This window comes from Balaenoptera musculus, chromosome 3 (assembly GCF_009873245.2).
Source record: "Balaenoptera musculus isolate JJ_BM4_2016_0621 chromosome 3, mBalMus1.pri.v3, whole genome shotgun sequence".
Lineage (NCBI taxonomy): Eukaryota > Metazoa > Chordata > Mammalia > Artiodactyla > Balaenopteridae > Balaenoptera > Balaenoptera musculus.
In genome coordinates, this window is record NC_045787.1 from 42,776,364 (window position 1) to 42,789,635 (window position 13,272).

At 44.5% G+C, this 13,272-nt stretch overlaps 1 protein-coding gene across 4 annotated transcripts in view; it reads left to right on the forward strand.

Moving 5' to 3' along the window:
• The first annotated feature begins 6,077 nt into the window (after positions 1-6,077).
• MAP3K1 (mitogen-activated protein kinase kinase kinase 1) overlaps positions 6,078-13,272 on the forward strand; it is a 78,386-nt gene continuing 71,191 nt past the window's right edge. For 2 of the 4 annotated variants that reach the window (XM_036846218.1, XM_036846219.1), the window contains exon 1: positions 6,080-7,282. In XM_036846218.1, the coding sequence (XP_036702113.1) occupies positions 6,801-7,282 (482 nt within the window). In that variant the 5' untranslated portion in view covers positions 6,080-6,800. Of the gene's footprint in view, positions 7,283-13,272 lie in introns of all 4 variants that reach the window. The other 2 variants (XM_036846223.1, XM_036846222.1) reach the window with 2 other exon arrangements.

Consider the following 13,272-nt stretch of genomic DNA (forward strand, 5'->3'; position numbering starts at 1 on the left):
ATCAGGTCTGGTGTGCAGTGCTGGCTTAGCACGACCCATAACCCTAAACATCTGCTCTAGAGACCAGTGCCTTTCAGGCCCCAGGGAAACACTGCTTCACATGTCTTGTCCCATGACCTTGACATGTCAAGAAGGTCTGTGGCTGTGCTCCTGCCGATGTTGGACATCAACATTAATTTGCAGTCGGGGAGAATTTCACTAGTTGAAGTGTTCAGTAAGAGAAGAGATAAATAAGCTAACTTGTCAAATCTGCCCCTCTGATAACAGGAATGCAATGGATTCCTGAACAACAACGTGTCATATCCTCTTTGAGTGCTCATGTTCTTTCTTCTCTTTTTGACCTATTTCATAGGTCCTGAGCTACTCACCCATTAGGCCAGTATTCACAACAGTTGCTCACAAACGCTGAGAAAAATTTTGCAGTATTAAGCAATATGTATGACTTAGATTTGTATTTATGGAGGTATAAACAAAACATGTGAAATATGTTGCTATTCCTTACATTGGCAACTGTATGGATGTTGAATGCTAGGATTGCAAACAGTTTTATCCTGATAAAATATTTGATGACATTTAATTCAATTTTCAAAGAGTTAAAGATTCAACTTTATTTGAATAATTTTTATTTAAAATTTTGATATTCATCAAATTTGTAGTTTAAAATAGAATTTTGCCTTTTAATAATAACAGATAATTGGATTGTCTCAAGTGATCAAATGCCAATTACGTGAAAATCCCAATTATAACAACATAATTAGTAATTTTCTTGAAATAAAAGTAGGAAGTTAATGTATGTCTTTATTTCAGTCCTCATCCAAACACTCTCGGCCCATCAATGGAACACCAGATATAAATACAATTGTTTTTAATATTTTGTTGCCAGTCATATAAATATCACAACTTTACATGTAACATTCAAAGTTGTCTTTATATATATCCAGGTGGAAGCCTAGAACATATTTTATTTGCTGTTGGTTTACAATTTGACTTTTAACTAATTTAAAATGTTGTATGGGGCCTTCATGTGTACTCACCCTGGCCCTCCAAATGTTAGGAATGGGCCAGGCCCAGGGGTAGTGGTGTCCAGACTTTGGGGGTGGGGTGGATTTAAGGAAGTGTTTTCAGAAGAAGAGGGCTCATGGGTGAAAGCATGGAGGAAAGAGAGCATGATCTGTTCCCAATCTGTGGCTGGAGCCCAGGCGCAGGACATGGTGAGCTGTGTTGAGAACTGAACAGTCAGTGGTGGAGGCAGAGGGACGTGGTAGACTGGGAGTGTGATGAGGGCAGATGGTAGGTCTACTCTGATCTCTGTGACATCCCTTGGCCTTGCATGGTGCCCAGCACATAGGAGCTAATGCATTTAATACTCACTGAATGAATGAAAGAAGGAATTTGGACCCTATACTCTATGTAATGTAGAACCACTAAAGAGTTTGAGGAGATGGGACAGAATCAGAACCGTAGTTTAGAAAGATAGCCAACAATGGTGCCTGAAATTTGTTTGAAAGTTTAGCTGCTGGAAGTAGAAAGACTAATATACTTAGTTATATGTTACCAATTTATATCTATTGTGATTCCTTATTTCCTGAACATACAAATGTGGATATTTAAAATTATACACTAATCTGGCCTAACCAGACATTTAATGGTCCATAAAACTCCTAAGTCTTAGGTACAACGGCTCTTGGGCTGTGCTGTCTGATAACACTGGTCACTATCTACATGTGCCCTTTTGAGCACCTGAAATGTGGCTCAAATGATGTTCAAGATGTTCTGAAGAGTAAAAAACACACCAGATTTCAAAGATCTAGTACAAAAAGAAATGGTAAAAGATCTCATTAGTAATATTTTACAATGTTGATTACATATTGAAATAGTAATATTTTAGATATATTGCGTAAAATAAAATATATTATTGAAATTAATTTCACTTGTTTCTTTTTAGTTTTTTTTAATGTGGCTACTAGAAAATTTTAAATTACACATGTGCCTTGCATTTGTAGCTTGCGTTATATTTTATCAGGCGGCACTGCTCTAGTGGATGCCAATTTTGTATACATCTTTAGCAGTTTGGACCCCAAAACAATGCAAGTCGATTGCAAAGTGAAGGCGCAAATGTTGCAAAGGATGCAGAAGTTGACTAAGCCACTGGAAGTGGTACTAAACTTCCCAGATTACATGTAAAGTCTTGTCAGCGTAGGATTTAGCAGAGTTGGATCAGTGGACCACAAAGGAAAAGAAAACCAACAAGGACACTGATTCAAAGAAAGAAATTGAATATTACAGGAGGACCTTGGGGAAACACAGGAAGTCTTCAAATATTTTTTTGCAAAAATGATAGTCATGATTAAGCCACAAAAGTTAAATGGAAAAAGAATATCTCATCATACATCAAAAAAAAAGCAAGCAACAGGGCTCATGCAAAGAATTCAAAGAATCAGTGCAGAGCTGTAAAGGTAAGCAGAATTTTGCTAACTGTGAGATAAATCAAATTTCATTAGTTGTAGTTGTATTTTAAATATAAAAATCCCAATTCAACTGGCTTTCATTATTTACCGTATAATTAGTTTCTGATTTTAAATACATGTAAATACATGCAAAATGTTTAGATGGCTGGTTAATAAAAAGGAATCTCATATATATGCATATATGTATATATAATAATAAAATATTTTCTTTTAGCTTAAAACATAAATAACAGGGTTTTGTTTTGTATAGTTGGGGGGTTTTAACCAGTATTTGGCTGTAGGGCCTAGGTCTTTTGAGTGTGGGTCCACTATTCAGAGCCTTATGTATCTTTCTCCCATATCTCATTGTCGACAATTTTCACTTTTTATCTCTTTCAAGCAAAGTGAAAACTGATAGATACGTGCAAAGTTCTTACAGATTTGAATGCTTTTTTCCCCAATCATCATACCCACAACTAATTTGACAGAGATTCTTCTGTATCTCACCTTCATTCATTCTTTCAAAGCATTTAACTTAGTTTTCATTGGAACAACTTTCATTTTGCACTTACATACTCATGTTTAATAGTATTTAATTAAATTCCATAAGGATAGTTATAACAGGTATAGTCAGATTTGGGAACAAATATGATGGATTCTCTTGGGGTCCATAACTCACCTGGTGGGAGCAAAAGTGTGCAGGTGTCATGAGCATTCATTGCGCTGTGGCATCCCTCTGCCTGCTGCACACCACACCAGGAATGACAGGTATCTGTTACTGGATGAGTCAGCTAAGTGGAGGTTTGTTAAGAAACTTTTTACTATAATGTCACCTACAGTGTACTTGTAGAGGGCCAACTATCCCATAAATGACAAGATTTCCTGACTTAGGACATCTGGAAATACCTGGGAATTATGGTGTCTGGAAAGAGCACAGAGAAACCAAGTTCCAGCCCCAATTCTCCTGCAAGTATTCCATAATAATATTGATAACTCTGATAGGACACCAGCTTTTACTCTATTCTCAAGGTTATCTTCTTACTCTCTATGTCTACCTAAGACATAGATCTCACAGAGGAGTGATACCACACACATCGATGGATCTGAAATTCTATCAGTCAGCCTGATAAATACCCACCAATAAAAATATTTGCAGACGGGAATGTTTTATTTATTTACTTTTATAAATATGAAAAACAACCAACAATATCCCCAGAGAAGAAGAAAACTTCTTGCGTGTGCATAGTGGGTGTTTAATAAACACATGATGAATGATACATGGGCTGAAATATTTCTGCCAGTGCATATTAACTCCGTTCATTCTAATATCAGTGATGTTTATGCACCATGAGGAAATGCACCAATATTAAACTGGATCCTCCAAATGAATGTGATGTAGGAACTGAAGTGTGACTTAGGGATCCCCAGAAGCACCATGTGGAAGCAGTGATCTGTAAAGCACTGGCGTAAAGGTTACCATAGTTGTCATGGCATAAATGAAATCACTGCAACATGTGTACCTGAGTGAGGATAGAAATAAAGAGCTTGGACATAGGAACTGGAATTTTCAGTGTACGAGCAACCTTGGAAGAGACACAAGTCTCCATTATGTCATTAAAGAAATCAAATTAAGGCAATTTGACATATGCCTTTATGCAGTAATATAAAGCAGGCTCCTACAGCACCAAACTAGAACTAGAATCTTAACCATGCTTAAGCTGCAAAAACTATGGTAGCAATTCCATGGGTTAAAATCTCTTCAAAAAGACTTTGTATCAACATATGGCAGAGGAAGAACACCCTTTTCAGTCAAGCATGTCCTTTGATTATTTTTCTACCTTAAAAAAATGTTTGTCCGTGTATAGATGCATGATGACAACACGAATATTTACCTAAAAGATTAAGGGGAAGGGCTTCCCTGGTGGCCCAGTGGTTAAGAACCTGCCTGCCAATGCAAGGGACACGGGCTCCAGCCCTGGTCGGGGAAGGTCCCACATGCCGCGGAGCAACTACTGAGCCAGCGCTCTAGAGCCCGCGAGCCACAACTACTGAAGCCCTCGCGCCTAGAGCCCGTGCTCCGCAACAAGGAGAAGCCGCCGCAATGAGAAGCCCACGCACCACAATGAAGAGTAGACCCCGCTCGCCACAGCTAGGGAAAGCCCGCTCGCAGCAACGAAGACCCAACGCAGCCAGAAATAAATTAATAAATACATAAATTAATTACAAAAAAGATTAAGGGGAAAATGACTCAAAGTACCAAAAACTAGGTGAAAGACCAGCACGTAAGGTTTCTCCATGGTGGTGTGATGGATGGAGGTCAGAGAACTGTGGGTCGTTGATAGTGTTGTATTTGGTGCTCCTCTCACTTGGTTCCATTTTCATCACTGTACGAATGAAGAGGCAAAAGTAAATGTTTTGCTGGAATCCCATTCCACTTTTCTACCCTGGCCAAACTTCAAAACTGGAACAATTTTGAAAAGCTGAAGGCGTCTACTTACTTTTCTCATTTACAGTTACCTAAGTATGTGTGTGTAAATTTAAAGGTTTTCTGATCTAAATAGGAAAGAAAAAAGTTTATCCTTTCCAATGTAGGATTTGGTGGGTGTGGCAATCCGGGAAGACCTGGGAAATAACTACTGTTTTCTTTGGATGATACACTTGGCTACCGTTAACAGAGTGTATAATTACAGCCTAAATGTAGACTTAAACTTTTAACAGATTTATCTAAAGTTTCAAAATTTGTACCGTTGGATGTAATTATCTAAAACTATCTTATGGCAGATGTTGCAGTACTCAAAACACTGAGCTAATATGAAATCTGAACCCGCTTTAAAAATCCCTCGGATATCACCATCCTCCTCAGTTACCATTTATAGCCAGGAAGGAGGTTTTCATTTTATCTATTTCCAAAAAAAATCAAAGTAATTATTTTGTAGACAGTTTAGACTCCTGTCGAAATACTGAATACTGACAGGATAGCGCTCTCCTTTCTGTTCCTGAGGAGCCCTCTGTCTCCCCGCCCCCGCCCAGCCCCCGCCTTAATTCCTGTTTCACAAAATAAATCTAGGGACTCTGCTCCCTGGTTGTGGGAGATTTCTCATCACAGACAAACCGGCTGGAGGAAGAGAAGGGAGGGGAGAAATAAAACGCGACACGGAAGCCTGAAGAAAGGTCGAAAATCATTAACATGTAAATGGTGCTTTTTCCATTCCAAAGCACCTTATCGCCAGACGTCCCCCGGGACTGGAAGGGTTCGGAACTCCGCGTTAAGCAGCTCGGGCACTGCAGGGGCGGGGGCGGAGGGAAACCGGACGGTGGCCCGACCCTGCTGGGAAGAGGGACGTGCAGCTAGAGGCATAGGATTCGGGGAGGGCCAGAACCTGGCCGAGGATGACAATATCAAGCACTTCCTGGTTCCTTCCCCAAACGTGCTCTCTGTGGTCCTGTATATCGCTGCCTTCCCCAAACACAGCGGAGGAAAAAATAGAAACCTATAGAGATACCCCGGACCCCGCCGCCCGCTCCTGTCTCCCTCTAGCCGGGGGCGGGATAGAGGGTGAGAAGAGTGTCCCAAATCGGTGACTTCAGGTTTTGAACAAGATATTCCAGGAAACTTTTATTTGTAGCATGATTTTTGGGGGTGGGGGGGGTGGGCAAAAGATGAGGAAAGCTTTTATAAAACTTGATTTTTTTGGTGCGCGGCACCACGGCCCCTGAACGTTGGTTTTCTTTCGCTTTGCAGCAGGCGACAGCCCTGGGCGCCACCTGCGCGCCCCGTGCGGCGTGGAGGCGGGGTCGGAGGGTGGGTTGGTCCGCGCCCGGGTTCCCTGATGCCCACTGCAACGGGCAATGCGAATGACAGACTGCAGACCCTCTCGCCTGCGTCCCCTTCAACACCCCATACATCGAAGTTCGAACTGCAGCTCCCGTGAGGCGAGCCCCGGCCGAGCCGGGTCGAGATTGCGGCGGAGAGGAAGCGGCGCTCCTCCGCCGAAGCTCCTCCTCTCGCCGGTGTAGACCGGGACGGGACTACCTGGCGGCGCGGCGGGTGAGGCGCGCAAACCGCAGCGCGCCCCCCGCGGCGGCCACCTCGGAGCCCACCTTGCCGGCCGGCGCGCGGGACGGAGCGCACAACCGGCTCTCCACCAACCTGCGGCCAGCTGTCCTTCCTCTACCGAACCCCGCGCGCCCGCGCGTCAGTCCCTGCCGGGAGCCCAGAGGGCCGCGCTCACGCAGTTGGCGCAGGCGGCCTTACGCTAGAGGCGCAGTGCCCGCCCGTCCGCCCGCCCCCTGCACTCTCCCCGCCCTCTCCCTCCCTCGCAGGGGCCGAGCGAATGTAGCCCGCGAGAGAAAATGGCGGCGGCGGCGGGGAATCGCGCCTCGTCCTCGGGATTCCCGGGCGCCGGGGCGGCGAGCCCCGAAGCGGGCGGCGGCGGAGGGGCCCTCAAGGCGAGCAGCACGCCCGCGGCAGCCGCGGGGCTGCTGCGGGAGGCGGGCAGTGGGGGCCGCGAGCGGGCGGACTGGCGGCGGCGGCAGCTGCGCAAAGTGCGGAGTGTGGAGCTGGACCAGCTGCCCGAGCCGCCGCTTTTCCTCACCGCCTCGCCGCCGTCCTCCTCCACTTCCCCGTCGCCGGAGCCCGCGGACGCGGCCGCTGGCGGGAGCGGTTTCCAGCCTGTGGCTGTACCGCCGCCCCACGGAGCCGCGAGCCGCAGCGGCGTCCACCCTGCAGAACCGGCGGCCGCACCGGACAGCGGCGCCCCGAGCCCCGCGGGGGCCGAGCCCGGGGAGAAGCGGACGCTCGCCGCCGAGCCGCCTCTTGCGGCGGCCCCAGCCGGGTGAGCAGCGCGGCCGGGGGCGCGGCGGGGACTTGGGGGGCGGGCGGGCGAGGGCAATGAATGAACCCCGGGCACCGCGCAGGGCGTCCCGGGGCTCCGCGCAGCGAGGCTGCACGCCGCTCCCTGGGAGCCCTCGGGCACCCCCTTTGACCCTTCCGGCGTCGGGCGGCGCCCCGGACCTGGCCTGGGGTACGGGACGGGACGGGGGCCCGGGGCGGGGACATGCGGGAGAGTTTGTTATTGTTTGCAGACATGTGACAGGCGTGCGAGCCGCGCTGCGGGGACCGGTTGAGATAAGGTGTGGGGGCCCGGGCTGGCTTTTGGGGGCTCCCGGAATCGGAGCTCTCCCAGGAGCCCCGGAGCGGGACTCTGGCGTTGCCCTCCGGGCCGGGCTGGGAGGCGGGCAGCAGTGCAGCGGCGGCGACCCCGGACGAGAGTCGCCGGGGGCGCCGGGGTGAGGCCCGAGCCTGCGGGCGGGCGGTGTAGGTGGGCGGGGTAGGTGGGGAGCCCTGCCCGAGGCCGGGGTGGGGGGGCCGGAGCGCGGCGGAGAAAGCGGTAGGGTCCCCGCGGCTGTGACAGGCAGAGTCTCTCGGCAGGTACCGGGGGCCGGGCCGGGACGAAGGCGGCGCGCCCGGAGCGCGGCCGCAGGGGGCTCCGGGTGGACGGCTCCGTAACGCCTGTCAAAGCGGTGTGGGCTGACCGGCTGCAAATGCACGGGGGCTTGCGGTCTTTTAGGACGTGGGGTTTTCTGATTGCGTCCCCCAGTGTCCTTGGGAATGAAGACTGCACCACTAGGACTTGAGTGACTTCTTCTGTTTGGAGTTTGAATTTGGCCTTTGAGGTTTGCATTTGGCGGAGTGGTGTAAGAGCCAGGACCGGATGTGTCAGCCATTCAGTTTCAAAGCGGTGGTGACTGCTCCCCGCAGCCTCTCCGGCGTGGTTGGGGACCGCGGCGCGGGTGCGGTACTTCCTGCTCCGTGCAGCTGCGCGGGCCGCCGCCGACTGCCGGCTTCCAGGGGACGCAGTGCTGTGGCTCCGGCTCCTATAGAACCGTATTGCTTGTGCGCTACGGTGTGTGTAAGGTAACTCAGACCAACCGTTCCTGGCCTGACGCTTTTTGGCAACTGGAAATTTTTATGTTTAAGGAAATTCTTTTGAGTGTGACAGCCATCATCCTTGTTTTTAAAAGAATCTGACTAGTGTATGCAAAGCACAGGCTTGAGAGGTATTTTGAGTTGCTGGAAATGTTTTTGTGATAGTCACCCGTTTCCCTATAGGGTTTCCTGACCTTTATTCTAAAGACTGCCTTAGGTTTGTTTCCCTTGTGAAACGAATTTGACAGTAGGACTCATTGGCTTTGGTTAATTATCTAAAGTGATTTTGGGGGGAACTTGGTTGTTTGTTTAAAACCACAGTTCGTTGATTCCTTGGAAGTTGCCCCTTTCCCTCTCCCCGCCTCAAATCCCCCCCCCCCAAAAAAAACAACTAAAAATATGGTCAGCACTGTGCCATGGCAATATTGAGAGGAAAGATTTGTGACTGTGGTAGCTTTCTGTGTGCTCTTGTCCATGTAACTTAGTCTTACAGGGTTATGTTCCCCTACACTACTGGTCCTGGGCAGATTGGATTAAAACTTGACTAGAATAATTCGTTGTAGGCAATTGTTACTACAAGTGAGCTCCAGATAAAAATATTAAACCCTAAATTTGAGAGATTAATTTTGTCTGTTCTCATGAGACCGAATTTTTGGATGCAGTAAATAGTTTAGCAAGTGTCAGCATTCTAGTCATCTTAACGAGCTACTGAATATAGCAGAAGAGGAACTACTGTAAAATTAACATATAGATGTTGTTTAGTGTTGTCTCCACACAAAATAAGAGGACGAAGGTGTAAGCAGATAGAATTCAGGGGCTGAGTAATCCATGCTTAATTTTTGCATTTTGTAACCTAGGTTTCCCCCCCCTCTTTGTTTAAGGGGTGGATAATAATTGCACAGTATATGAAATAATGGGCTAATCAGCATAATCATTTTTTAAAATGAATTTCACTAGCCAGAATGCTGTTTGTTTATCCCAAATCTTATACCTAAGCATTTCATTTATAGTAAAATGTTGAGTCCCTTTCCTTTTGAAATAGTGATTTTTTTTTTTTTTACAATTTCCTTGTTAATGGGGTTGAAATTCATTTGATTCTATTGGTATAAACACTTTGTAAGCAGTTAGTAAAATCTCAATTGAACTTTACTTTTTTGACAGTAGTTATATTCATACTTTCAGGAGGAAAATCTAACATTGAGATTTTGAAATATTTTTGTTTCAGTGGTACTATAGGTCTGGAGACCCTTTCTGTTTAAAGACTTACTGTATTCTTTTAAAGAGAATTCTGTGAGTTTTTTAATTTCATAATTTCCTCCAGTTTTTGATCTTTGGATGTAGAAATTTAAATTGTAAAAAATATACTTTTGTAGTATAAATTATATAAAGAATACACATATTAAAACAGAAGATTTTAAGTCCATCTCTCTTTTTCAGGTTAGTAACTGAAATCAGTGGAAGTTTTTTGCCTGTAAGTGGCGCCCAAGGGTTTGGGATTTTTCCTTATATTACAGAATTAGGGGCTTTTTCTTCCTATCTACTGTCTTTGAAGAGAAATTACAGTGTTACTCTCCATTGAACAGGCTATTGTGAGTTTGGTAGATATAATTACTCCATTCTATTTTTGTAACTTAAAAAAACCCAACTATCAATTTGCTGGCCCCATGAAAGAACAAGATATGCTGTACTTGTTAATGTTAGTTTTTGTTTAAAACTAAAGCTATTTCATAGGCTGCTTTTATATCCTCATAGAGCCCTCAGCTTTCAGTTCCTTTTAGAAGCTGCTAGACTATAAATATAATCTAGTGAATTTTTACTAGAGGAGGTATAGGAACATTATTACCCAAAAATAAGTTTAAAAAAAAATTAAGTTGGTGATTTTATAAAACAATAGAGGTAGTTACATAAGTTAGTCTTACATGAATTTGTAAGTTTTGTAGTTATGAATTGTCTCCAAGTTCTGTTTTAAATTAGGTAAGAAAATTAATGCATTCTTCAAAGACTAACCTTATTAAATATAATTCTGAAAAAGAAATATCAGAACTAGAATTGTTGCCAGCTTTTGTTGTCTTTTCATATCTGATTTTGGCAAGGGTGACTGGTTAACCAACATTCCTTAATATATTATCCCCAATACACTATAATAACTCCATTTTGTTAGATACAAAAAACAGGAAGTAGCTCTGTTCATTTATATTCTTTCACATCTCCTATAGCACCTCAAGCATATGTTGCATGTTTTAGAAATGGTCGCTGACTTATTGACATAAAGATTCCAAAATATGGAATGAAAGGAGTGTTCTTTGCTTTCAACAAGAACAGAAGAACCACCTACAGCTTGCCTTGGCTGTCTGCTGATCAGCCCTTGACAGTTGCTGTGAGCATTCCAGAAGAAGAAATGATGGGGTGGCAAGGCAGTTAATGGGGAGTGGATTCCCCTGAGGAAAAATGTAGGGCATTCAGAAGTGCTCTGAGTTAGAAGGCACAACTTTTGCATTTTGTACCCAATTTTCTTGGGTTGAGAGTTATTTCTGTATGAAGAAGGCAATAGAAGAACGTGGCATGGAAAAGTAATAGTCTCCAGAGGCTACTTAAGAGCTGCAGTATATTGCACTTCTAACCTTGAAATGCCTTGCTATATCAGATATACCAAGTATATTCCTTAGACTTGGTTGTTTTCCTCAGTCTTGGCCTCTTTTTATATCCTAAGTCAAAAATTAGAGCTACTTTAAAATGTAAACGGGTAAAAGATTAATGTGAGGAAATGTGCAGTATTAGGAATCAACCCAAGTTGTTTTTAAGAAATAAATTAAGAACATTTTTAAACGCGAAAGAAATAATCAGGAAGAGAATTAAATGTTCATTTACAAATGCTCATTGCAAAGCAGTGAGATGAGTCGGGGGTTCTTTTTTTATTTTTAAAGATTTATTTATTGATTGATTGATTGCTATGTTGGGTCTTCGTTTCTGTGCTAGGGCTTTCTCTAGTTGCGGCAAGCGGGGGCCACTCTTCATCGCTGTGCGCGGGCCTCTCACTATCGCGGCCTCTCTTGTTGCGGAGCACAGGCTCCAGACGCGCAGGCTCAGTAGCTGTGGCTCACGGGCCCAGCTGCTCCGCGGCATATGGGATCTTCCCAGACCAGGGCTCGAACCCGTGTCCCCTGCATTGGCAGGCAGACTCTCAACCACTGAGCCACCAGGGAAGCCCGAGTCAGGTGTTCTTATTGCAAGAATATAAGAGGTTTTTTGCTGTGGCTAAACACGTTCATTGAGCATAGAGATATGTTTAGATACCTTTTATATAGTCACTTTTCTTGCCTTCTGTGTGTCAGGCAAGTTATATATATTATCTCATTTCATCATCGCTGCAGCCTTGCAGTGCATTGTAATTTCTGTTTTCAAGAGGTGGAAACTCATGTGCAATGCCAAAGCCCCATTATCACACAACTAGAAGACAGGCTAGGATTCAAACCCAAGTTAGTCCCACTCCACAGTCCATTTCTTTTCACCACTCTCTGCTGTCTCCATTTTCTTTTTAAAGTTAATAATCAGATTAACTAATGATTTTGAAGGAGAAAGTTGTTCTTCAAGAGTCAATAAGCGATTGATAGGTTTCTACCCAGTGCCATTGCCAATACATTTGTCTCCTGATGTGTATATAATGCATAGCTTTCTGTAACCTGGCCTCATCCATGTAATACAAGTAAGCTGTGCTTAGATCACCTTATCATGTTAGGGAGAATAATTGATTAGTGTTGAGTGTTTTTTAGGTTTCTTGATTTGTGCTGTTTACATCGTAAGTGGAAGGAAATAAAGAAGCTGAAATAATATCACATATTTTTTTTTTTTTTTTTTTTTTTTTTATAAATAAATTTTTTTTTTTAGAAATTCACGTTCTTTTATTTATTTATTTATTTATTTATGATTGTGTTGAGTCTTCGTTTCTGTGCGAGGGCTTTCTCTAGTTGCGGCAAGTGGGGACCACTCTTCATCGCGGTGCGCGGGCCTCTCACCATCGCGGCCTCTCTTGTTGCGGAGCACAGGCTCCAGACGCGCAGGCTCAGTAATTGTGGCTCACGGGCCCAGTTGCTCCGTGGCATGTGGGATCTTCCCAGACCAGGGCTCGAACCCGTGTCCCCTGCATTGGCAGGCAGATTCTCAACCACTGCGCCACCAGGGAAGCCCCACATATTTATTTTTAATCATCACACATGGAGAGAAACTGTTCCAGTATAGCTAGACCCTATCCCTTTGTACTTGTTTTAGATTTCATGCATCCAACATTTATGAACCTCTGCAAGGTGATGTTCTGGGTAGTAGAGAAAAATATCATCAGTGCACAGCCTGTGTTTCTGTTGGCAGATTGTAGTATGAACATGTTTCACGCTACCATGTTAAGCGTTGGTAAGAGAGATAGGAATAGAGAGGGGCATCCAGATTAAAGAGTAGTGCTATGAATCTCACCCACGACATTCCACACTGTATTCCTGCAGTGAATACAGTAGCACCTCACTGACTTTCTGAGGAATTAATTGATCTTCTAGGTTTGTAGTTAAGGGTGGTAGCTTTGTTCTGCTTTCTGCTTGTACATTAGGTCTGCTAGTTTTTGCTCTTTCCCTTTGGTCTCTTTCCCTTTTCTTAGGATAGATATATGCTGTAGCTTTTCCATTTCCACAGTAATGGCAAAAGGAATTTAGATACAGATTAGTTTCAAACTATTTCTGCCTACTCTTAAGAGGTATATGTATGGAACTGCAAGTTCAGACATGATTTTTTTTTCTTTCTTGAAAGAGAAAATTAAAATGGGGGTATAGGAGCAAGAAACCGAGTATCTACCTTGCTGGCTTTAAAATTCAGACTTTATTATTAGTAATGGCGACTCTGCTAGTTAAGAAA